The following is a 26,578-nucleotide window of genomic DNA, read 5'->3' as shown; positions in this document are numbered from 1 at the left end:
CCCAGATCCTGCATCTAGAAGCCTCGGGCTGTGTGGTCAGGGCATCCCCAGATCCTGCATCTAGAAGCCTCAGGCTGTGTGGTCGGGGCATCCCCAGATCCTGCATCTAGAAGCCTCAGGCTGTGTGGCCACTAGTGTTCGGGGCATCCCCAGATCCTGCATCAAGAAGCCTCGGGCAGCGTGGCCACTAGTGTTCGGGGCATCCCCAGATCCTGCATCTAGAAGCCTCGGGCTGTGTGGTCGGGGCATCCCCAGATCCTGCATCTAGAAGCCTCGGGCTGTGTGGTTGGGGCATCCCCAGATCCTGCATCTAGAAGCCTCGGGCTGTGTGGTCGGGGCATCCCCAGATCCTGCATCTAGAAGCCTCTGGCTGTGTGGCCACTAGTGTCCGGGGCATCCCCAGATCCTGCATCTAGAAGCCTCAGGCAGCGTGGTCACTAGTGTTCGGGGCATCCCCAGATCCTGCATCTAGAAGCCTCGGGCTGTGTGGCCAGTAGTGTTCCAGCATATAGAAGCCTCGGGCAGTGTGGCCACTAGTGTTCGGGGCATCCCCAGATCCTGCATCTAGAAGCCTCGGGCTGCGTGGCCACTAGTGTTCGGGGCATCCCCAGATCCTGCATCTAGAAGCCTCGGGCAGCGTGGCCACTAGTGTTTGGGGCATCCCCAGGATCCTGCATCTAGAAGCCTCGGGCTGTGTGGTTGGGGGTGTGCAGTCATAATGTCGACAGCAATAATGTCGACAGTCAAAATGTCGACAAATTAATCTCGAAAATCTATAATGTCGACATACAAAAATGTCGACATAATATATTTTCGACATCAATTTGTCGACTCATAAATAAATGCATAAATAAATTCTATATTAAATAAACAACTCGGACGGTAAGTTAGTTTCTTCTATATGTTTATTAAATCCAAAAAAGTATTAATAGGTAATACCTAATCCAAACATAACTGTGAAACGTATTGTATTAAATAAATAAATAAACATAACAATGCTTCTTTTCAGTTAAATAAATAAATAAATGCAACAACTGTTTGTATTACATGTTATATACTAAACAACCAGTAGATGGCGCTAGTGAGTTACAAATGCATGTTTATAATTATTAACGTATATTTGTTTTGACTTTCTACGCACGGTACGTAGTACAACGTAAACGTGAGCGCCATTTTTAAAGCTCACTATCGACTTGTTTCTACCGCGGTCGCGTCTTCGTTCCTTCGGTCCTTGGATTGATTTTTTTTTTTTGGGTTTTCATCATTTTTTTTCTTGGTTTTTCATCGGACGGACCTGGTCTACCTGGATTCAATGGATTTTGCCGTATGGATGTTGGATTTTGCATTCCTGGATGTGTTCATTTTTTTGGGATACGGTTTTCTTGGTAGTTTTTTTTTCATGGAGCAGCGAGTTTACCTGGAACGGATTTTTGGATCGTGGACTAATGCGGATTTTGGATACTTTAGGTGGACTTTGGATACATTTTTCTACGCAAGCTGTGGATTTTAGCCTGGAATCGGCACTTTTTCATGGTTAATGCAATGTCCCTCTGCAACTGGATTTATGGTTTTTTTTGGGCTTTTTCAACTTTTTCAACACGGATTTGTGACGACCATAAACTGTAAGTGTTCTTCTTAACATTTTAAGTTAAATGCAATAGAATCTAAGTAAATGTCCTTGTTCTCTATTGTGAATGCTTGTACTAGTTGCACTAATTTATTATCATAGTCTCTGTATTTTTTTGTTTTCGGTGCTTGATTTGCCAAAGAAATTGTTTGTGAAACTCTAAATTCCTGGTGTTGTTCCTCTAATTTTAAGTCTCTTAAGAAATGCCATAAATTTGGATGTAGGGTGTTGAAATTTTTATTTATGCGGCTATGCCAGCCTTCTAACGCGTTATTTGTTCTTGGTTTGTTGTCCATGGTAGACTGGTAGCAGTTCCACAATTCAATTGCGTATTTCGGTCTGCGTCTGTTGCCACTCCTAGTCAATTGGCCTATCCAGGTATTTTCGAAGTAGTCCAGTAAATTTGTACATTCATCCTCATGATTTTTATAGTACGCACTTTCAATTAAATGTTCGTAATAAGTAATAACATGATTTTCCGGTACAAAAGCCAATGCAAAAAGTTTCTTAACGTTAATCTGAAAGTAACTGTCCTCCGTATATTTCGATCCCAAACCTAATTTTTGTATTTTCCTCCAAACACTTTGTGTGAAATGAAAAAAACATCCTTTTATTCTAGTTTCTTTGTACACGCTCGAAAAACCCTTGATTTGTGCTGTTTCATAATCCATGATTATTGTCTCTGGTTGCGAATCTGGTGCAGTGTCCTTAATTTTATTGTATATGATTTTGTAAGCGTCCTCTGTTTTTTTTGGCATCAAAAAGTAAATCAGTGGTAATATTTTGTCATTGATTGTTCCATGTACGGTATAAAATTGAAAAAATGGGTGTGGGCATACCTTAAAAGTGGCGTCACTCTGCCAATTTTTGCTTTGACTTAGATGTTGAAAGTTTTGTGCGGTAGCGAACACCAAGATTTTGTCATTGTTTATTCCAAGTGAGCCACAGTAAAAATTTTCTCCTCGTGCTGTAACCTTAAAAATATCCGGAATAGTTATATTTTCAAAGGATGTAGGTGGAGGGGGTAGGTTTTCACTATTGTGTTTGGCTCGGTTAATAGTGCGCTGCATTAATTTTTCAGCTGGTAATTGCGCTGTTACATGTGTTGGTAATTGGCCACAAACTTCTCTGAGTACCGATCCACTAGTTTCCCCCTCATGTTCAATTGCCTTTCGTTTTAGTTCCGATAATGTTTTCCTGATTATTATATTTGTCTGATCAGGCATATGATTGTGTTCAGCTTTTCCCTTTACTTCTGTTCCCACTGTTACTGCGCGGGCTGTACATTTATTTTTCGCATATTCTGTGCAGCGCCAGTAAATTCTCTCCTTTCGCTGAAGCTCTTTATGGAATATGTATCCATTCCAAATTAACTGCTTTCCTCCCTTTTGGCTTTCTATAAATTCTACTTTGTTTTCCATATTATCACCTGAAATGACACATAAAATTAGTTTTTTGTGGTATTTTATACTATGTGTCTTATTGTACACGTTATTTTTTATTATGGTAGTGCGTCTTACCTTTTGTCTTGTTATAAGTACGAAAGAAGTGTAATAAATTGCCCGAAGTAACCTCTCAAGAGATGGTCTGTCAGCTAATGACGGTTTTTCACAGCCGTTACTGGTTTCCTGCTATCAAAAACAAGGTGCTTTACTCAGGAATCTACTCTAGTGTGTTAACCATTTCGTAACCTATCTTTATCTAGGGTATCAGACAAGTGGGTGATTACGGACGAAGGGAAGGGGAGGGGGTGCTGGGATGGTTCGTGATGTAGGGTGAGGTTGGGGGGGGACCCCCCCCAATAATTATTTCGGGTTATTGTCTATGATAATCGACCATTTTTTTGTCGACATTTTTTTTTCGAAAAATTGACTTCCTCCATTGTATGTATAGGATGTCGACATTTTTTTTTCGACTTTTTTGCGTGTCGACATTTTTTTTTCGACATTTTGACTATAAACCGTGGTTGGGGCATCCCCAGATCCTGCATCTAGAAGCCTCGGGCTGTGGGGTCAGGGCATCTCCAGATCCTGCATCTAGAAGCCTCGGGCTGTGTGGTCGGGGCATCCCCAGATCCTGCATCTAGAAGCCTCGGGCTGCGTGGCCGCTAGTGTTCGGGGCATCCCCAGATCCTGCATCTAGAAGCCTCGGGCTGCGTGGCCACTAGTGTTCGAGCATCCCCAGATCCTGCATCTAGAAGCCTCGGGCTGCGTGGCCACTAGTGTTCGGGCATCCCCAGATCGTGCATCTAGAAGCAACGCGTGGCCACTAGTGTTCGGGGCACCCCCAGATGCTGGAGCTCAGCCACATCACAGCAGAGAAGGCACACGCCAAGGTGTCCCATGCATTGAACATGCGTGGTAACCCCAACAAGAGGGAAGGGACTATTACTACTAGACTGCTATATTTCGCAGGATTCGTTGTGTCTCACATATATAACAATAGCGCCTCTGCCCATTTTACACCCCCCCTCCAACCGTAGGAAACACCAACTGATTTCAACATTTCCCAGAAAGAAAAGGATGAATTTCAGCAGAAATATGTAAATGATGTGTCATTTCTGCTGCTTCAGGTAGCAAGAAAAGTTACACATTTTCAATGGATGTCCTGCTATGACTCGAGCCGTCTTAGAGAGTGGGCACTGGATATCACAAGTGGCACCGATGTGTTCTTCAGACCCGATGAGCAATATAGGTGCACAGCTACGGTGGCAAGCTGGGGCTGTGCATGTCAAGCCCACCCCCCACCCTCGTGATTTGGGCTGCCTTTGTGCGACGTCTCTGGGTGATGCCAACATGCGCTGCACATTGACCCTAAGGCTAGATATAGATATATATATATATCATTTTTTTACAAAATCAATTATGTCGAGGCCATTTAATGACTTAAACCCGGAGATCTGGGGACCCATCCGGGCAGCCAGGAAAGACTGCCCAGCTCTTCCCCTCCTGGGAACACAGAATCTGGACCCGGGTGTGTGCAGGAAGACGCCTGTGAAGAGTGCGTGCTTCCCTCCTGGGGGCATGCCAGCCTGCCTGGCGTTAGGCAGGTGTGCGATGGCTTCCACTCTGCATGGGGGGGGGGGGGTAGGCACACAGAATCTGGACCCGGGTGTGTGCAGGAAGACGCCTGTGAAAAGTGCGTGCTTCCCTCCTGGGGGCATGCCAGCCTGCCTGGCGTTAGGCAGGTGTGCTTTGGCTTCCACTCTGCATTGGGGTGGGGGGAGGGGGGCAGGCACACAGAATCTGGACCCGGGTGTGTGCGGGAAGACGCCTGTGAAGAGTGCGTGCTTCCCTCCTGGGGCATGCCAGCATGCCCGGTGTTGGGCAGGTGTGCGATGGCTTCCACTCTGCATTGGGGTGGGGGGAGGGGGACAGGCACACAGAATCTGGACCCGGGTGTGTGCGGGAAGACGCCTGTGAAGAGTGCATGCTTCCCTCCTGGGGCATGCCAGCCTGCCCGGTGTTGGGCAGGTGTGCGATGGCTTCCACTCTGCATGGAGGGGGGGGTCAGGCACACAGAATCTGGACCCGGGTGTGTGCGGGAAGACGCCTGTGAAGAGTGCGTGCTTCCCTCCTGGGGCATGCCAGCCTGCCTGGTGTTGGGCAGGTGTGCTTTGGCTTCCACTCTGCATTGGGGTGGGGGGAGGGGGACAGGCACACAGAATCTGGACCTGGGTGTGTGCGGGACGACGCCTGTGAAGAGTGCGTGCTTCCCTCCTGGGGCATGCCAGCCTGCCCGGTGTTGGGAGGGTGTGCGATGGCTTCCACTCTGCATGGGGGTGGGGGGGCCTAGGGACACGGAATCTGGACCCGGGTGTGTGCGGGAAGACGCCTGTGAAGAGTGCGTGCTTCCCTCCTGGGGCATGCCAGCCTGCCCGGTGTTAGGCAGGTGTGCGATGGCTTCCACTCTGCATTGGGGTGGGGGCAGGGGGCAGGCACACAGAATCTGGACCCGGGTGTGTGCGGGAAGACGCCTGTGAAGAGTGCGTGCTCCCCTCCTGGGGTATGCCAGCCTTCCCGGTGTTAGGCAGGTGTGCGATGGCTTCCACTCTGCATGGGGGGGTAGGCACACATAATCTGGACCCGGGTGTGTGCGGGAAGACGACTGTGAAGAGTGCGTGCTTCCCCTCCTGGGGCATGCCAGCCTGCCCGGTTTTGGGCAGGTGTGCGATGGCTTCCACTCTGCATTGGGGTGGGGGGAGGGGGACAGGCACACAGAATCTGGACCCGAGTGTGTGCGGGAAGACGCCTGTGAAGAGTGCATGCTTCCCTCCTGGGGCATGCCAGCCTGCCCGGTGTTGGGCAGGTGTGCGATGGCTTCCACTCTGCATGGATGGGGGGGTCAGGCACACAGAATCTGGACCCGGGTGTGTGCGGGAAGACGCCTGTGAAGAGTGCGTGCTTCCCTCCTGGGGCATGCCAGCCTGCCTGGTGTTGGGCAGGTGTGCTTTGGCTTCCACTCTGCATTGGGGTGGGGGGAGGGGGACAGGCACACAGAATCTGGACCTGGGTGTGTGCGGGACGACGCCTGTGAAGAGTGCGTGCTTCCCTCCTGGGGCATGCCAGCCTGCCCGGTGTTGGGAGGGTGTGCGATGGCTTCCACTCTGCATGGGGGGGGGGGCCTAGGGACACGGAATCTGGACCCGGGTGTGTGCGGGAAGACGCCTGTGAAGAGTGCGTGCTTCCCTCCTGGGGCATGCCAGCCTGCCCGGTGTTAGGCAGGTGTGCGATGGCTTCCACTCTGCATTGGGGTGGGGGCAGGGGGCAGGCACACAGAATCTGGACCCGGGTGTGTGCGGGAAGACGCCTGTGAAGAGTGCGTGCTCCCCTCCTGGGGTATGCCAGCCTTCCCCGTGTTAGGCAGGTGTGCGATGGCTTCCACTCTGCATGGGGGGGGTAGGCACACATAATCTGGACCCGGGTGTGTGCGGGAAGACGACTGTGAAGAGTGCGTTCTTCCCTTCTGGGGCATGCCAGCCTGCCCGGTGTTGGGCAGGTGTGCTTTGGCTTCCACTCTGCATTGGGGTGGGGGGCAGGCACACAGAATCTGGACCCGGGTGTGTGCGAGAAGACGCCTGTGAAGAGTGCGTGCTCCCCTCCTGGGGCATGCCAGCCTGCCCGGTGTTGGGCAGGTGTGTTTTGGCTTCCACTCTGCATTGGGGTGGGGGGAGGGGGACAGTGTTGTGCTCCGTTCATTCATGCATACCCAAACCTCAAGAATGACACGGAGCCAATGCTGCAGTGAACCATCTTTATTCACTCCCTGACACTAACTGCCGTTTCCTTCCCCGGCCCCCTCCTTTTCCCTTTTTCTCCCGCTCCTTCTCTGTTGCCGCTCTTAAAGGGGTAGTGTCCCTTTATTCATGTACAACACCTCCCCCGTACTTAACATGAGAGTCCAGTTACATCTGTTCGATGAGCCTCACTGGCTTCTTTATTGTCCTAGGGGTCTCCCTGGTGATTCTCGGCTTTCGCCGGTCAATTCCACTGGGGGTTCTGTTTCTTCTTCCTCGCTGGTGTTCTCGTCGGGTGTTTCTTGTGTTTCATGTTCCTCCAGATATAACTCCCTGAGGAATGAGGAGTTGTGGGTAATGTCTCCTAGTTCTCCGGTTTCTGTGATCATGGGCCTCTTGATGGCTGTGATTGTTCGTGGCTCTGGGCTGTATCGAGTGTCCGTTTTCTTGCGTTGTGTTTGTCGCACCAGGACTGTTTGCTCGATCTCTAGTCGTTGTTCTTTCGCTCTCCTTTTTGTGTCAGCCCATTGCTTGGCCTTCCTCTTCCTCTCGGTGTCTCGTTCTCTGACGGTTAGGTCTTCTTCAGGTGTGTGGTCCTTCCATCTGGGAATGCGTGTTCTGGGTTGATCTCTCACCATGAGTTCAGCTGGTGGCCTGTCATTTGACGACAGGTGCAAGATTTTTTTAGTGACCTCATGTGCCCGGGTGTCAACTTTGTCCAGTAGGGGGTGTCTGGATGGATAGTCCGCTGGGTCTGCGTCTCCTCCTGGTTTGTGGACAATAGTATAATCGTCCTCTTGCAGTCTTATTCCCCCTCGTTCTATGCAGGGTGGCATTTTCATTTTGGTGTTCCCACAGGTTGGTGTTAGGGCTTTGTCATGTTGCTCTTGATCCCTTCCAGGTATTGAGATGTCGTTGAGAAGAAGAAGTTGGATTTCTTTTGATACCTGTTCTTGGAGGTGGAAACCCACTTTCCGTGGGTGTTGTGGAACTGGCCTGACGTTTTTGTCTATATGTAGTTTGATGCATGGCCCTTTTAGCATCCCTACCCCTTCGAACAGTTTGGGGAAAGTGTTCTTGAGTTCTCTTTTTGCCAGTAGTCTGTCTATGATTGCCCTGACGGGTTCGCATGGTAGTGGTAGTCCTTCAATGACCTCCGACTGGTCATAGTGTAGGTCAATCAGGGCAAGTGCGTTAGCTGTCCTGTAACTGAGAAGGCAGCGGCCAATAGCTGGGCTTCTTATCACATGTATCGTGGCGGTTACTGTGATGCCTCTGTGTCGTAGGTCGCATTGAAATTTCCCTTTTGATGTCATGGGTTGGGTTGCTCCCCATTGGAAGATGTGTGTCCTAGACTCTTGGATGGGGTATATTGAAGCTATTTCACGATAGATGTCTTCATTCATGACGTTGACCGTCGCTCCTGTATCAACAATAAATCTGTTTTGGGTTCTTCCCATCTGAATTGTTACTCTGGGAGCCGCGGTGTCCTCCTCCTCTACGCTGAGAAGGCATACATACTCTCGGTCGTAGCCGTCCTGTAGGTATGGAGGCTGTTCGTTTCCACTTGGTGGATAGTGTGGTGGGGGGTAAGGGTATGGCTCCCTGTCACGTTCCCGGTTGTCTGGTGCTTCCGCTCTGCGGGTGTCTTCGCGTTCCAGTTCCCGCGTGAAGTCATCCTGATAGGCATCGTATAATTCGTGGTCTTTCCTGTCTGGTTCGATCTGAAGTCCTTCCAAGGCTCTCACTGTGTTTGGGCGTTGATATGATGGCGCGAGAGGTGCATTCCTGTCCACATGGTGATGCTGTTCTTTATGTGCGTCCATCGATCGAGGGGCAGATTGTGGGCGTGCTGATCCTCCTTCCGGTAGTAGTTCTTTGCACATCACTTGGAAGTGGTTCTCCATTCCGCATCTCATGCATCGTTGCCCAATGGCGGGGCACGGTCCTCTGTGTGGATATTCGAATCCGCAGCGATAGCATTGGCGGTCACCCTGTGCTCGTTGTGTCGGGTACCTCTGGTTGGTCCTTGGTTGGGTGTTTGGCTGGCGGGCGTAGGGATGTATTGCGGCTATGGTTTCTCCCTTTTTTGGGTTCTCAATGGCTGCTGCTTGAATGTCCACTCTTTCGTATACCCTGGCTAGGTCTAGCACCTCTTTTAGGGATAGGGGTTTCTTGAGAAGGTGCTTCCGGAACATCGAGGATGCACACCCTTCTATGATGCGTAATCTAATGGCTTCTTCGTCATTAAAGTTAGCAAAGTCACATTTGGATATTTTCCTCTGAAGACGTATTACAAACTCCCCTATTGATTCGTGAGGTAGCTGGCCACATTGGTTGAAAGTGTACCTTTCATAGTCCCGGTTGGGTGAAATGACCAGTTTTTCGTGAATGGCTTGCAGGAGTCTTGCATATGTGGTGCGATCTTGTGGAGGGATCGTGCGTATAATATTTTTGATTTCTCTCCCTGCGACATTTGCAAATATGCTCAGTATGTTGGGAGGTTCTTGTGTGCCGATGGCACCCACGAAGTCGTCAAATTCCTCCATCCATTCTTCCCATCTCTGCCCCTGGTCATGGTGTGGGTTTAGCGTGAACGGGGCAGGTCTCCTCATTAGGCTTGCGTGAGAGGAGGGAGCTCCTGGTGGTGGTGGTGGTGCATTCGGGTCTGCCGCGTCTGCAGATGACATGGCGGTATCCTGGTGTGTAGCGTGGAGTGCTGCGTCGCGGATGCTCGGGGTGCTCTGGTAGGCTTTTGCACCGTGGTTCTCTTGAACTGCTGCGGTGTATGTTCGTCCACTGGGGCACGTTGTTCACCCTCTACTTTTTGTGTGACAATGTCACCTTCGGGTTCTTGCAAAATTTTGTTTTCCAGGTGTTTCCACCGATGTCACGTAGGTGGGAGACTCGGGGTTCCCTTTGCAGGTGTCACCTTCGGGTGATTTTGCAAAATTTTGTTTTCCAGGTGTTTCCACCGATGTCACGTAGGTGGGAGACTCGGGGTTCCCCTTTGCAAGTGTTACCTTTGGGTGTCTCTGCTGGTGTGTCACGTGGGTGGGAGACTCGGGGTTCCCTTTTGCAGGTGTCACCTTCGGGTGATTTCACTGGTTCCCTGATGTGTCACGTGGGTGGGAGACTCGGGGTTCCCTTTGCAGGTGTCACCTTCGGGTGATTTCACGGGTTCCCTGATGTGTCACGTGGGCGGGAGACTCGGGGTTCCCTTTTCGCTACCCCTTTCCGACTCCTTACTTGAGGGTGGATGCCGCGAGCCTGCGGGTCTCCTCTTCCGTGACGTGTGGGCCTGCTGAGTTCCCTCGTGGTCTCCTTCCTCTTGTGGGCCTCTTCTGGTCCGCGGGCTCCGCTCGTTGTTGGCGTCCGCGGTCCTCTTCTTGTCGAGGTGCGCGGGACCTCCTCTGCTGGGCGCTGCGGTCCTGGTCGGCTGGGCTGTTGTCGGCGGGCTTCCGTCGCCGGGCACTTCGCTGCTGGGCTCTGCCGTTGGGGCGCACGGGCCTCTCGATCTTCCGGTCGGCTGGTTAGCTGGCCGTCCTCCGCTGTCGGGTTCCTCGCCACCGGGCTCTCCAGTCTTGGGCGCACGGTCCTCCCCGATCTTCTGGTCGGCTGGTCTGCTGCTGGCAGGCCACCGCTGCTGGGCTCCACACTGCTGGGCTCTCCGGTCCTGATACGCTGTAGGGCACACGGGCCTACCTGGTCTGCTGGGCTCACGAGCCCTCCTTAACTGCTGGGCACACGGGCCCTCCCTGAACGCTGCTGGGCTCGCAGGCCCTCCTCACACTGCTGGGCTCACGGGCCCTTCAAGCTGCTGGGCACACGGGCCCTCCCTGGACGCTGCTGGGCACACGGGCCCTCCAATCACTGCTGGGCTCACGGGCCCTTCAAGCTGCTGGGCACACGGGCCCTCCACTCACTGCTGGGCTCACAGGCCCTCCTCACACTGCTGGGCTCACGGGCCCTTCAAGCTGCTGGGCACACGGGCCCTCCCCGGACGCTGCTGGGCACACGGGCCCTCCAATCACTGCTGGGCTCACGGGCCCTTCAAGCTGCTGGGCACACGGGCCCTCCACTCACTGCTGCCGGCACCCACGGGTTCGCATCGGCTTCGTCGCCAGTGTTGTGCTCCGTTCATTCATGCATACCCAAACCTCAAGAATGACACGGAGCCAATGCTGCAGTGAACCATCTTTATTCACTCCCTGACACTAACTGCCGTTTCCTTCCCCGGCCCCCTCCTTTTCCCTTTTTCTCCCGCTCCTTCTCTGTTGCCGCTCTTAAAGGGGTAGTGTCCCTTTATTCATGTACAACAGACAGGCACACAGAATCTGGAGCCGGGTGTGTGCGGGAAGACGCCTGTGAAGAGTGCGTGCTCCCCTCCTGGGGCATGTTTCAGGTATGCCGTTTCTTGCCTGCGTCGCCAAGCTTCTTCAGTTCAAGTGGACGCTGCTATTGCAAACCACAGCAGCGCCCCTTCCATTTCACGATGAAATGCTTCCCAGTGTATTCTAGGAAAGGAAGGGTGCGTTTCTCTTCATGCATCGCTCGCTTGAGCCTCTCTCTTTCTGGATTACAGGCCACCTAGATCGCTATTGCGTCATGTATGGCGCGTGCCTGGATTCCGCGGGCGGTGTGGGGGAGGGGGGGGTTTCTCAATGCAGAGTAGCACGGAACAATGACGCCAATGACGGCAGCTAGAAGGGCCGCTGAAACACCCACGAATAGCCCAAGAAACCCGACCCGAGTGAGCTCTGTCAGACTCGTGGGCGCCCAAATACTCGGACACCAGACCTTAGCAGGCTGCAACTAAAAATGCCACATAGACTGGACTCATCAACATTCAGCATTTGATGACAAGAAAGCAGACGTCAACGAGCCCCATGCCCAAGAGATGTGGGCACCGTGCCCCGTCTGCTCTCTCAGGTTACCACGGCCCGGGGAACGGCTGGGCGAGCCCTAGCAGCCAGCTGCCACAGCACAGCTCCAGTTTCCAGGATCAATAATGTAGCACCGGCGAGGGACACAGAAGGGGAGGTGGACCCAGGCAGAAGCAGCACTACACATGCACCCTGTGTGGCGTGTGCCCACACCGCGCTCCGGGGGCGCTGCACCCGGCCCTCGTTCAGCCCCGTATTGGCATAGCGTCGCTGCATGGCACTGGCCTGCTCGGCCTCTATACTGCGGCTGCTTCTAGGGACGCAGCAATGCGTTGCGCTCCCTGGGAGGAGTCCCTGCTCCACGCAATGGCCGCCACTCGAGGGTCCGGAACGGCCTCTCGAATGCGGCAGTGTTCCGGTAATCCGGCTGCAGCTACCGACATGGGCCAGAAAGGAGCGTCTTCTCCCATTTCTCCTCGGACTGCACCCTCCACCTCAGCCACACACGCCATGCTGCTGCTGCCTCCGTTTGTGTTCAGACCAGAGTTGGCAATTTGACCCCCCCCGCCCCCCAATGCATGCTGTTTTCTTTATACTTAAGCTAGTAAGGGGAACTGCATCTACCACCATGCATGCAACAAGAAGAACTGTCTTGCACCACCTGCAACTCTTACTCAAGCCTGCCAAGCAATCTACAGCCATTGACCTTAATGAAGTGTGAAGGGGACGGGGGGCGGGGGGCGGACACACCTGACAAACCTCTCTTAAAGGCAAGCAGCGTGGGTAGGCCGGCTAACTCAAGCAGGGGCACCAGCAGGCTGGCAGAAAGGTACAGTGAGTCCACACACGGCTCTAGAAAATACACCAGCACACTGGTATACTGGAAAATATATACCTGAATTATGGTACACAATTCAATCAAGTCCAACAAGTACTTGGCAGATAATACACTGTATACAGAATACAACCAACATTATAACGAGAGCTCCTTTATTTTAGAACTCTCCTCACCGCCTTTAGGAGGGCCAGGCACCCTGTGGTCACTGACCCTTGAAAGCAGGTAAAGCCCCTTACAGACCATTTAAGTAGAGTGTCCTAAAGACTCCTTCGAAACAAACGTGCTTTTCTTTTCTTCAAAATCCTCTCCACCTTCTCCCCCCTGCCGCTTCCATGAGTTTAAAACGACAACAAAAAGGACAGTTTTTCGATTTTTTTATTTTTATTTGGGGGAGTCCCCCACCCCCTTTTTCTACAGCTTGTTTTATCCCCTTCCCAACTAAGCCCACCCCTTTTAATTCCTTACCCCCATATATACTTTTACTAAATAATTTGACTTTTCTGTCGTTATTCAGGTGTCACTGAAAAAGTATGTTCTTTATTTTTCGTTAACACTGCATACTCCGGTGTACCATCTAAGTCGTGATGAGGCTCTTAGTGCGACAGCCCTAGGGGGAGTAAATCAACGCACACAAGCATATTCTACGCGGGCCAATCTTAGACATAAGTCTCACCAGCCTCTTTAGTTCACTCGTCTCCCACAGCCTTCAACACCCTCCCCGGATCCCAGAAGCAAACAGCCCAGATGGAAACTCCCTGCATCGCCATCCATCAACCGATAGTCCCACTATGCAGGATGAGGGCTAAGGGATAGAGGGAGGCGCTCATGGTGGTTTATCAGCCGTCGCTTGGTGCAATTTAAGTAGGGCCATTTCCCACAGCATCAGAATCTCTTGCCTATTTTGTGACATTTCCCCATGCATATGAAGTAGCATATTGAGTTCGGCCCATCCCTACTAATCTAAATCCTGAAGCCAAGCCAAGGAGCTCAGTTGATGGAGCGTTCCAGGCCATACCAATACGTATAATCATCAATACTAACGTCACGCTCAATATTCTCTGGGACTCGATTTCTGAGAGCGAACCCTCAATAGATATGCCTCGAATGTCGGTGTAGCATTATTCAAATCCAGAAAGACTAATCGATTGCAGACGGCCCCCCCGTACAGTGAAACCTTCGGGCACCTCCACTGCATAGGAATCAACTCTGCATTTAATAGCTGAAATTTAGGACAGCAGTAGTCGGTGATGGAGAACATGTGCGACAACCTCTGGGGAGTCCGATATACCCTGTATAATACATTCACTTTTATTAGTTTAAACCGTTGTTTCCTGGACACTCTTGTTGGGTAGCAAAGTATTGTTTCCTATTCGTAATCATCAAAAGCACAGTCCAATTCCATCTCTGAAGCCGCCTTGACTTGTAGCTCAGTACAGGATACTCGGTCTATAAGACTGTCGTATATCAATGATATTTTCCTCCCACCATCAATGCAGCCAAAAAGGGTGCCAAGAGTAGTATCCTGGATAGGTTCTGTTGGTATATCAGACCATTTCACCCGGGCTGTACATAGTATAGCCACATCTGTTGAAAAACGGACCCGCCGGTAAGTCGTGGTTAGCTTTCAGCACCTCGAAAGATATCAGGCGCCCAATTCGAAGACCTCACCCCATGTTGCACGATTCCCATTTTGATTGTATGTAATGGAGCATCGTTAGAGATATGGTGGGTCCAGTGGTCAATGGTATGTCTAGTGAGGATGGTTTTTTTTTTTACCTCAGCTTGGTACAGGAGTGATTCCACACCTGTATTCCTGTCCTAATCAGTGGTAAGGTCCCCAGTTTTTTCACATGCATCCACAGCGCTTCCTTCATTGTGTGTGGTGCAATAGAACCTCTCGGTAGCTTTGCCTCAGACGTGTCATAGTACGCAAGCCACACTGCCACGTATTGCATCTGTGAAGCCAGAAAAACATTTCAAAGTTCGGTACTCTTAAACCACTTGTAGTTGTAGGTCTACTTAGAGTCTGCAATGCTATCCTGTGCCTATTACATTCCCCATAAAAGGCTCTTTAGTCCCCTTGACAAGATTAACTTTGCTACAAGGCCTCTTTTTGAACTTCTTCACTTCATCCCTACTTCTTCCTGTAGGCTGGCTAACTATGCAAAACAGGGCCAAATTCACATTTCTCCTGCCAGCGCATAAGTCCGTGCATAGTAAGGCCCTGCTGTATCTACCCTCTTCTATAAACCTCTAGAAACCCTCTTGCAGCCTTTCCTCGGCCTCCTCAGTCACCATTGGGGCTCCACGTCCACCCTCCGTGTCCTCTTGCTTCGGCTCTTTCACTCTTCTTGCTGCGCTTACTTGGAACTACCGCCACTTTGCAATTCAAAACACGGTCCACATCGATGTATTCAAAAGCAAATTGAAAGCCCACCTCCTCTCTTCTGAGCAATTCTCTTGACTCCAGTCCAACTCCTTACAGCTTCCCTCACCACTAACCATCCTCTTGCTTCTCTTTTCCCCCCTACACTAGCTCCTAATAGTTTACGGTCACAGCTCACGCTTAGCTGGCTAGACTGCCTACCCAATCACACTTTTATTAAGTTCTTCCACTGTATTCTTCCCAGTATCAGTCCAACATGCCCGTTCTCAAACCCGGTCATCATGCCACTCAAACTCTCCCCATTATAAGAGGTTCACTATTAGGTTAACTTTTGTACGCTCCTTTGGGACCAAAAGAGCTCGTTTCCCTGCATGCATGTATGCAAATAAAAAGTATTAAATAATTGGGGGTAAACTTAACAAAATCTATTCAAGATTTGCATACAGAAAATATTGTTTCTCTTTGGGCTAGAATGAAAGTGGACCTACAGAAATGGGACTATCACAGCTTGCCATTGAGCTTCTATTAAAAGGAGTATCCTTCCAAAACTGTTGTTCCTTTTCCAGATGTTGCCAATGGATGTTATAGGGTTCTGCACTTTGAGGTTGGGGGGCGGAGGGGAGTTTACTGTTTTATTCCCTTGTACTCCCAAAGGAGACAGGCAAGTGTCAGACTCCCTCATAATGAGAAATACTGTAAAGCAGCATAGTTTTGGGTCATGGTTATCCATTTCAAGAATGCAGGAGACCAGAAATGGGTTTTCCTAGAAAATCAGGTGAGGGCCCCAGTTTTAGTTGGTGAGTGGTTTTAAGTCCCAATGAATAAACTCCCAGAAAAGGGTTGCATATCTGCCGGGATTGCAGAAGGATGGTTCCAACAGAGGTCAAAACGATCAGGTGGTGCAGGTGATCTTCTAGCGGTGAACACAGAGGTAGACCCAGTTCAGCTTCCCTGGTCATGAGAAGGCAAGAATTACGAGGACAGGGAACTTGTGGCATAAAATGAAGACCATACTCAGAACAGCAACGGCTGCAGTGTGGTAAGGGAGCTGGTAGTCCACCAGGTGGTCCAAGGACACGCCCAAAGGCTTCCAAGGAGTGGATCTGCAGACAGGGGTTGAGACTGGTTGCTCCCCACCGGTTGAAGGGTCGAAGCACCAATGAAGGTATTCTGAGATCAGGCAGAGGAGCATGGCCTCACCGGGCCAAACACTGGAGTTGATGCTTGTCAGCTGGCTGCTCTACATAGATGTCTTGGTTCCAACAATGATCTGCCGAATAGCTGCAGGGCACCTCCTTTTATCTAAGATTCAGGCTGCAAGCTACTCCCCAGTCCAACTAATGGTAGGTATCTGCAACATTCAAGCAGCCCAGGGTTGTCCAATCCTAGACAACCATTGGTCATCTCATCCGTCCAGCAAAAAAAAAAAAAAAAAACACACACACACACACGGGTGCTAGCCACCTTTAGTAGCCACATGCTGTAAATGCAAAAGTGCATGTGAAAAAAAAAAAAAACACAAAAACAGTACTAATCACAGCGCTGCCACCAGCTTGTCTTAAACACATGGTCAAAGTAACCAAAAAGCCATCAGTCAAAAAGATATCAGGATGCAAAGTATTTTAACTGCACTTCATTGTAAGGTGACGTGTGCAATTGTAAAAATAGAAGAATTCCAAAAGACAGGCTCAGTAGTGACAGTTTTAGGGACTAGTCTGTTTCCCCAAAAGAACGAGCAAACGGGAAATAAAGCAGAAGGTTTTACTTGCCTCCAAAAAGTCAGGCCAAGGTTCAAAGATGAGCAAAGACCGGGGGCCCCATTGGAATCTATGGAGGGAAAGGTGCAAGAAGAACGTCTTTCCTAACGCCAAACATCTCAGAGGGGCTTTTGAAGTGGTTAATCCAACCACGTCCACATGATCCAGCTCATCAGATTTACTTCCGCTTCCTTGAGCAATCAGAGAGGCGCTCAATCTCACACATGTCACCAGGAAATCAATGGTAGCTCCCTGGTACACATGAAACAACCAAAGTGCCGAATCCAAGTGCCGAAAACATCATTGCCCCGAGAACAAGACCATTCATGTTCACCTTTTGAAAAATTATGAAAAGTCAAATGCCAAAAATACACCACTGGGCAAATACTACCACAGCAGTGTACCATTCACTCAGGCTAGTTCCATAACCCCTTAGCCCCACCCCCCATTCACACCGGTGCCAAGCCAGGTTTTGCCTGCCTACCTCAATATTCTTTTTGGGGCAATGCCAAATAGAAGCCTAGATTTTGCTGAAAAAGCGAAACATCTAAACTCGCCCTTTGCGTCGTCCCCTTGCCCCCCCCCACCCCCAAGCTTCCTCCACGGTACCTTACAGCACACATGTGGGGATTGCTGCTGCTTAGTCTATTGCCCCTTAGATACCAGTGGAGCACCAGGTAGTGGGGGTTTCCCCCTCTGCTCCAGCACTGGCCTGGCCACTTAAACGCCTGTGCACTTTTCCTAACCACGATAAGCACATACTTTTTCTATTCAGGAAAGCACCAGTCCTCCTGCCTTAAAGGGGTATATGCAGTCCTGTTCCAATGAACAGACACCCCAAAAACAGTATGGCTTATTTTAGGCCCTTCAGTAATGTAGCCATTCACTGCATAACCTAATGAAGAGAAATAGTAGAGTGCCTATCCACACAGCCAGATGCAGAGTAGTCCCCAGATGGGTCTGATGCTGCTCTTCACAATGCCGCCAGACCTTACCAGTGCCTTTGCCACTGTGGGAAAGGCTACCTCATGCGGCCCCACTCTTTAGAAAGTGCGCTCAGTACTTCCCGGTCAGGCAAGATCATAGCCATTGCATCTGTACGACCAGACACAGTCACTGTGCAAGGAAGAAAAGAGGCTACAGCCTGACCAGGGAGGCTGGTTGGCTGGGAGGTGTGGAGCTTGAGAGATATCAGCAGGGAAGGCTGAATCCGGAGGTCTGGGTTCATGAAAGCGAGGAAGGCGGTTAGCAGAGAACCGCCCTGAACCGGGAGAATCGCTGGATGCCAAGCAGAGTGAAAGGAGGCAGCAGGGGCTAGTGTCAGGCCTCATGCGACTCCCTCAAACAAGGAATGACGACAAAGGCGGGATCCAGCTGGGAGAGGAGAGAAGTGTGGAGGAGTCTGTCGCCACGGCAAGAGCAGACACAAAGCTGACCAGAGAAGTGGCCCCCCCACCACGTGCAGCAGCAACACAGTGATGGCACCAGGGAACTAAAGTCTACATCATCAGTACTTCTGGAAAAAGGTTATGCATCCGGAATCGAAGATGGTGTGAAGAACAGTTCTATTGTGGGAACTGCAATCCACATGCCCAATGCTGTACAGTTGCAAGTCCTGAAGTAAGGCGCGTGAAAGACTACTGCATTTTGGGATCAGAGTTCCAGGTTGGCAATCGTTCTGTGGCAGAGGATATGAAGTGCTACTGGCCTAGTGGGAGTTGTAAGTGTAAAAAGAAACCCAGGATGAGACTGCGCCCAGTTTATCAAAACATGGTTTAATATACAATTGCCCTTTCTGATGACACGTGTTTCAGTCCCCTTTGTCCAGAGGGGACATTTGGCAGCATGCGATTGTACGCGAGACCACTGTGACTAGGGATCCAACCCGAAATTTGAAGAGCGGATACTGTCTGCTTAACCCATTAAGGGGCATTCGGTGAAATCAAGCCCTGATTTGAAGGTCTTAAAGGGGAGCGAAACACGTGTCATCAGAAAGGGAAATTATATATTAAACCATGTTTTGATAAACTGGGCGCAGTCTCATCCTGGAGTCTCATCCTTGGAGTATTTAGCGGTTGCTTATTCCATCTTTCCAACTGGAGCAAACCTAGCTCTTTGACCCAGGTTTGGTAGTAGGTTGGGCTACAAAATCCCAAATGGATTCTTTTAATATTCATACTCCGGGCTCCCAGTCTCCCCTTATGAATAGCTGCTGGCCTGAGAATGAGACCATACCTCGGAAGCCAGAAAGCCAACACACTCATTGCCAGTCACTAACGGCGCCCCATGCAAAGATTAAATCTCAGGAGCGCGTAAATGTTGCTGCTCAATTTCCTTTCAAACTATTCTCTAAGGAGGGGCAGGGGGGGGACTGGGGCACAATTTAGAAGCCCTTTGTTAGTTAGATTTTCATTTTTATGTACAATCCCCTTCACATGCGAGTCCCCAGCACTTTTTTACTGGACTTATGGATGTTTAGTCTGTTCCGCTGAATGAGTGGGAACCTTTATCCCCACTCACTCATTCTTTTACCCTATCTTTTGGGATACTTTGCATTTCCTTTTCTACCTCTTGGAGAAATGCTTTCCTCCAGGTTTTATGGCATCTGTCCGACAGTTGAAGCACACAGCACTCTCTGCAGTGTGGCTGGGAGCCCCCTTCGGCTTTCCTTTTTATTTTCTGTTATAGGGGGATGTTTTAATCTTTCCTACCCAGAGGTCAGCACACCCACCCTATGTGGAGTGCTGATCTGTTACACTGTATCCCCTTTCTCACTGCTCTTGTATCTTTTTGGTTACAGTAACAAGCCAACCTTAATGGCTGTTGGCAGTACCTACTACCTACCTTCTTTTGTGCAATTTATACTCCCAGGTTGTACCTACAACAGCGGTAGTGCACAGAAGGAACACAATTGAGCCAAAGTGGTGACTATTCTTTTTCTTCCCCCATTTCTCGTCCGCTTGTCCCTTCTTGGTCCTTCTGTCGTGCTGGGTGGGGTAGGTCCTGGTTTGACGTGTCTTCAGCGGAAATCCTTTGTGAAGCTCGCCAAGGCTCCAGCCTGGAGGAATCCAAAACTCAGCTTTTCATTTTCTTCTGGTGTGCCTGCCTGCAGCCAGTTACAACTCAGGGGCTGGCTGTCCTGAAACAACAACCACCACCCAGAGTGTGAATGGTGCATGGGGGCTGAGTGGCTAGGTTCCTGGATAAAAGGCTTGGATCCCAAGGCTGAAGACCGGCTGACCACTGGAACTGAAGAAACAATGAGGAAGAAGTGGAGCGATGCCTGCAGCCACTTCCAGATGACCGGAGATGCCTTCTGTGTAACTGCTGTTGTGCGACCCCCTATTCCAAGTGTCAGGAGAACTCCAAAGAGGACAACTCCCTAAGACTGGTGGAACCAATCAGTCTTGAGACGACCTGCATTTCGAAACCATCCCACAACGAGCTGTGACCTTCACGGACAGCAAGTCACCAAAAGACCCGTGGCCACTGTGCAGTGCATTGTCTTCTGAAGATTTAATCCTCCTGAAACTTTGGTGGACTCCTTCCGGACCTCCAGAGGCAAGATTCCACTCATTGAAGTCCCGTCACCAGAGTGCTGGACCGAGAAAGCGAGACTAATCGACCGGGCTGCAATCATTCTTCACCAGCGATTCCCAAAAGGCTTGAAAATCACAGAACCAAGATGATTCCATTGCTGAGAGCCTCTTCACTCGACTGCTGCTGCGAGAACCATTCCAGTACCCCTCCACTCGTCTGCCTGACCAGGAATCTGGTAACCGGGTCTGCTACTGCTGCATCGTGAAGGTGTTGTGCTGCATCCTCTTCTTCACTTATAAAAGGTACTGTGGGACTCAAGGTAGAACCTCACTAGAGTTGCGTTGCTGTTCCTGTGTTTCTGGAGTGCCGATTTGTGCGATTTGAAGTTCACCCATACCAGTTTGCCCAGGCCTTGCATCTGTGTGCCTTCAGGGAGCCTTGTCCTAATGTCCTGACCATTTTTCCAAGCAGGACTGATACTTGCTTGCTACAGAAGAATTCCTCTGCAACCTTCTACAGCCTGTGCCTACCCGTTTTGCCCTCCAATCTGACTCTGAGACCATCATAACTCGATAGCGATGGACTTCTAAAGTGTTGGGCGTCTATGTAAATATTGCAAAGTACTTACCTTGCGTTGGTTTTCTTACATCTATTTCATCTGAAACAGTTATTACAAAAGTATTTTACTTATCTTTTGAATTGCATACTGCCATTCTCAAAGCATACAGAAGAGGGTTACTGTGATTATTGCATTGGTTCTTCTATGTGCTTGAATGTTATAGTACATCCGTTTTACCCTACCTTAGTATATATATCAAATAAACGACTATATTTATATAACTGTAGTGGGTCAGTGTTTCTTTGGGCCTATGTGAATATTTAAAGTTCTTTGTACCACATACATCTCTTTCTACCTCCTAAAATAAGCCTGGTTGCTCAGCCATTGCTACCAACATACTTGTGTGGTTCAGGCCAATCTAAGAGATGACCTTTGGTGGACTTTAGGAAACCTCCCCAAAACCCTAACCAACTGAATGGCTTGCAATGATGCCTGGTCCATCATTCTAATGCCTCTTTTCCTGAATATGTGGCACCTGTGCGCTGAGGATCTCAGGCGAGCTAGTAGGCGCACTACCATGGGGATTCTTGAGCAGTTCTTAGGGATACTGAGGATGCATGTCCATGGAGGCAAGCTAGTTTGGGGCCCATATCATCTGCAGTCCTCCTTAAAGGTGGGGACTAACCCAGGTGGTGCTCAGAAGCCAGTCAAATCTCGATGGGAAACCAAAACCAGCAGAGCTTGCTTTCTATTTCAGCAGTCCACTGGAAGCCTAGGTTGTCGGGCAGAGCGCTAGACAGGTGATGGCAGACATGGCTGAAAGAACACCCGAGAGGACCAGTTTGTCTTTATGCATCAGGTTTGTGTAGGCAAACACACCGAAAGTGATGATTCGGATACGGTTACCAGTGCATTGAATAACTTCTTGGAGAGTATGCAGGCCATGCATACGAACATCGATAACAGAATCTGCAAGGTCTACTGAGAATCAGCTACACAGACATGCAAAGGAAACCAATAATACTGGTGACTGTGTTACTGGAAAGGTGGCTGAGATCCATGGCCTGAATTTAGCAAAAGTCTGATGGGTGCAATGGTGCTACTGAACTAAATAACTACCATCAAAAGTCTAATAGTGCTAACCACAGTGGTGGATACATCACTCTGCGATCATGCAAAAAATTCGGGACTCTAATTTGGACTGAAAGAAAGTGTAGATTCCTTTCATCATAAGAGGGCTTCTGTTGTCCTGTCTGCATGAGGAGGGACGGGCAAAGGATGGGAAGTTGCTTCTGATTGAAGTGTCTAATTGAAGGATCCGACTATTGAGGGATATTCCACTTCCATTCCCCGACCTAAGCTCTGACAGCAGTGTGGAGATTCAGAAAGCACAGGTGGCAAAGACACCTGGCGAGGCAAAAGGTGGAGCACGAGAGGAGCTTTTCCTTCATAGAGTCCCAAGCGGGGCTGTATACGGTCATAGAAACTCGGTGCAGCCCATAGAGAGACATAAGCCCCGATCCTCAGCAAGAATGACTTGTACCATCCTGGGGACAATCTTGTTTTCCTGAACCACCGTTTTGGAGGAGGAGGAGGCGGCATCCCGCCATTGTACAGTACACTTTAGCCTTGCAGAGGGGATAACTACCCGACACCAAGCTATGTCCTGATGAAAAGCCAAGGGCCATAAATTGGGGAGGGGCCATTATCCCAAGTGATAAGACACCTCCCCGAGTTCTACAAGACTATTAGCACATAGTGGTAATACCAATACATGTTTTATAGTTTTTACGGTGAAGTCAAATGTCACTTTATTAATTAGCAGAGTAAATGGACGAAATGGGTTAGTAAATGAAATGCCTTTTTATTTTGTAGCATTTAAATTAGGTGTCTTCATAAATTAAGCATATGAATTGGGAACCTGCATTATATATTGAGCAGGGTTTAACATGAGTAGGCATTAGGTGTTGTGTAAATGATTTCTCTGCAAGAGTGTGATCGCGTTCGCTTTGTTGTGTTTAATAGGACGTTGCAGCAAAAAAGCATCTTGTTGGAAAAGAAAACGCGTCTGACATTGCATTGTTGTTTCCCTGTTTACTTTTGAAGAAAGAATGTTCAGAATGAAGTCAATAGCATTAGTTATTGATTGCACTCTGCACATCTGATTGGCTAATGGGCGGTCAATAAAGATTTTCATTATGACTGCCTGCTGTTTTTGCAGTCCTGGCCGCCACCTCTGAAATTGATTCACTACTCCTCCCACAAGCTTGAGTTGCTAATTTATGCTGCAGAAGTACCCGTTCTCCAGACACAGTACTGATTCTGTAGGTTGCTGTTCTGATTACTGATTCTGTAGGTTGCTGTTCTGATTCACTTATCGCTTGATGTGCCTTGCACTCTGAAGTAAACTGCACTGAAAATGGGTGTGTGTGGCTGGCTGGCATACCCTGGAGCAGACATTGGGAGGAGGCAAGAGTTGGAGATCTGCTGCATACTGGGACCTTCTGTGCCCCATTGTCCACTTGCCGCCTGACCCTAGCGTGGTACAGTTCATTGTGGTGCAAATATCTTGGAAAACGTGCATCCTAGGGCCTGGACCTCGAGTTTTGTCCTTTGTGTCGGGTCCGGTCCTTCTACGACCACATGGATGCTTTGCTGATTTCAGGCAACGGTCTCATGTATGAAGGTGCTGAAATCCAGGGAAAGGGTTGGGGTGGGGTGGGGTGTCCAAATGTCATGTAGCTAGTAATGTCCCGAGCTTCCTAACAGGTAACTATGCAAAATGTGGTGCACACTGGTGAAACACTGTGGAATTTTATATGGAACAACGCTTTGGCACAAATCCAAACAAAATGTATATATAGATCAATTATCATAAAACCAGAGTCTGGAATTGCAAGCTTTGGTCCTGGGCAGTATGCAATTAGACTCATTTGGGCTGCAGAAATTCTGCAATACAAGCGGGGCAACTGTTGATTAGGCAACATCAAACATCTGAAATGTAACATTTAAAAAAGAGAAACCAAGTGTTGAATAAGTAAGGAGAGAAACTATTGAAAGCAAACTTCATACACTTACTGAACTCTGGCGGCATCTGACGGGGGCTCCTGCAGAGGGGAGAAAAGAAAGCCTGTAAGTTTTCAATCTTTATTGGGCATTATCTGCAAAAAAGACATGCGAGGAAGTTGGAATGTGGTGAACAGGGCCCATTCCCCCTTAGTGTCTCCCCACATCACCCCTAAAATGGTTTTCAAGACAGGGCTAGTGTTTTATTTAAGGGTGCGGTTACATTGGTACATTTCTTAATCTGCAACCCGCCATGTTCAATGCTGAAAGGATTGCCCATCGTAAAGGTTCGGAGATGGGTCAGAACCAAAATCTGGCAAGTTGCCCCCCATCACCTCTCTCGGGTGAAGGGCAGCGAAGGAGACCGCTAGGTAGTTTGTAGCATAAAAAGGTAACAAAAAAGATGGATAGGAAACACTTTCCTTAAACTGGACTTTGATGATTGGAAAAGGATAAGCCCAAACACTCCCTTCCTAAGCACGTATATATGAAAGCGACTGTGGCAACTGAAACCATCCGCACACAGGGTGAATACTTTGAGATTCAGCCTTCATTAAGTGGATGCAGACCCAAAGTCCCAATGGAAGCCATTCCATGGAGATCGAATGGAGCCTTGGTCTGAATCGGAGACACTTGGTGATGGGTCCATCTGCAGCACGGTTTTCAGAGAGACTGAAAGCAAGGGATACTAGGGGTACTAGCGAGACAGCAACCCATGCACATTTGAGATACACTTCTTTCCATACACAGGTGAGGTTTTTATTTGGGGAAGCAGCATTGATAAGGAACAGTTTGTTGCAGGGGGAGGGGTCAGAATGATAGCGATCAGACACCGTTCTGCATTTGATGGGCGGGTGGGTCCGCTTTCTCTTCCACAAGGTGGACGATCCCATGAAGATGGACTGAGGGTCTTGATGACGTCTACATCTCATCGAAGAGCTTGACTGGGGAACGAGCTGCACAATACACTCTCCTACCTCCTTCGCCACCTGCCCCCACACCCAGAAACCTATTAAACTGGAGAGAAGTGAATCAATGGGCTTAAGGACAGGACTATAACCTTCCCTCCACCCATTATGAGATTTCCAGGAAGTCCCAACTTTACTTCCATATTTGCTGGAGTTTTATTGGAAAAAGACAATCACTCCATGCCCTTTGAGAATGGAGTTTAGCCTTTATATTCAGGAAAAGGGGTTATGAACTGGAGGACCGTGCACACCAGACTACTTCTTAAAGGGAGTCGTTGGTGGCACAATGGCTTTAGAAAACTGAGCACAACCCGCCTCCACTCATGCGCCCCCACTGGCGAGCTTTCTGGGAGAAAGGTCGGCGAGTGTGGGCCATGAAGACTCCTTACCAAATGGCAGTTCTTCTGAGCGAGTGGTAAATAACCATTGTTAAGACATCTTTCCTATTCTTGGAATTTGTAGGGCCCCTTATTACTTTAGGGTCCCTCAATATTTTGCTTTACCCCTGCTTTTTTGGATCACTGACATATTGTTGGTGGCCAAAGGGACTTCTCCTGTAGCCCCCCTGCCATTGTAAATCTTTTGACCTTGCATAAGGTATGAGGTAGCCTTTAAAACGCCCAGTTCCAGGAATGCCCCTCAGAAACCCATTTTTGCATTAGGGCAATTGTATCAATCTACAGTGGTTTTAGGGGGTAAGTTGTTGATAGCTGTACTTTAGCTTAACCAGTGGTGCAAGCCATTATTCCAACCTGGTAGCCCAATGTACCTTTTGGTAGCCAATGGGGTACCAACGGATTTTCTAAGTCCAGTCCTGTTCTCTGTCATTTTGTATTGAAATGCTTCTTTTGTTCAGTGCAACCATAAGGTAGGCTCAAAATGGCTGTTCTAACCACTTGGGCTCTAACTAGTTTCCACCAGTGTAGTTCCCTGGGATCTCCCTTCACTTCCTGTGGTGTTGGTCTAGGCGGAGTGGCAGTCCCACTGACCAATTGGCATGGCTGATCACCTGACCCTTTACTCCCAGCCCAATTTAGTGACCGGTGGGCTCACTTTTGGCAACCCCGTTTTTGCAGTGGTACCAAACACTCTGCCTGGTATCTGCATCCCTCTTGGGTCTCTGTTCTGCAACTTGGAAGAAGCAAGTCTGCCGACCCACTGAAGGAATTGTCCTGCTGGTTGCTGCCAATTTTGCGGTTTTTAACTCTCCCATGACCATACAGCCTGAGTGGAGTAGTTTTCCCAATATGGGGTTTCTGCTCCTGGGAGTCCAGTTCGGGCTTCCTGTGTGCTCCTGCTGCCTCCGCTCATCGGCTGGGTAGAGCCTTCCAAGCTGGAACCCCTTTCCGGGCCTTTTACATCTGGGACTCCTGCCTTGGTGGTAGAAGCTTCTTCCGTCTGGAAGGGCGTTGGGACATCAACTGCCCACCTCGTCTGCTATGTGGAACTAAGGTCCCCCAGTAGTTCTACCTATGCTGGGATTGTTTTCTGCTCGGCCACCTCCCCTCATTGTCCGCAGAGCCGCTGGGAGCATCTTCACAGGTATCCTCGTCTTCCCAGAGTCTTCCTTGTGTCCTCCTTGCCCTATTCCTCACTTATGGCTCGAAGGTTGTCATTGTGGAAGGCTGGCTGTTCTGTTTCGTCCTGGGGGCGGGTCTTTGTTGGCTCGGGGTTCAAGCCTCTGGACACTGAATCCTGTAAGCCAGGCCTAGGAA

At 49.6% G+C, this 26,578-nt stretch overlaps 1 protein-coding gene across 4 annotated transcripts in view; it reads right to left on the bottom strand.

Moving 5' to 3' along the window:
- TJAP1 (tight junction associated protein 1) overlaps window positions 1-26,578 on the bottom strand; it is a 580,368-nt gene that overhangs the window by 142,120 nt on the left and 411,670 nt on the right. For all 4 annotated transcript variants that reach the window (XM_069608809.1, XM_069608808.1, XM_069608811.1 and 1 more), the window contains one exon: window positions 23,908-23,936. In XM_069608809.1, the coding sequence (XP_069464910.1) occupies window positions 23,908-23,936 (29 nt within the window). The remainder of the gene's footprint in view (window positions 1-23,907; window positions 23,937-26,578) is intronic.

The sequence above is a fragment of the Ambystoma mexicanum genome, chromosome 4q (genome assembly GCF_040938575.1).
Source record: "Ambystoma mexicanum isolate Mex_15411 chromosome 4q, UKY_AmexF1_1, whole genome shotgun sequence".
NCBI lineage: Eukaryota > Metazoa > Chordata > Amphibia > Caudata > Ambystomatidae > Ambystoma > Ambystoma mexicanum.
Note: the sequence above shows the minus strand (reverse complement) of the source record. Positions and strands in the feature narration are given on the sequence as shown.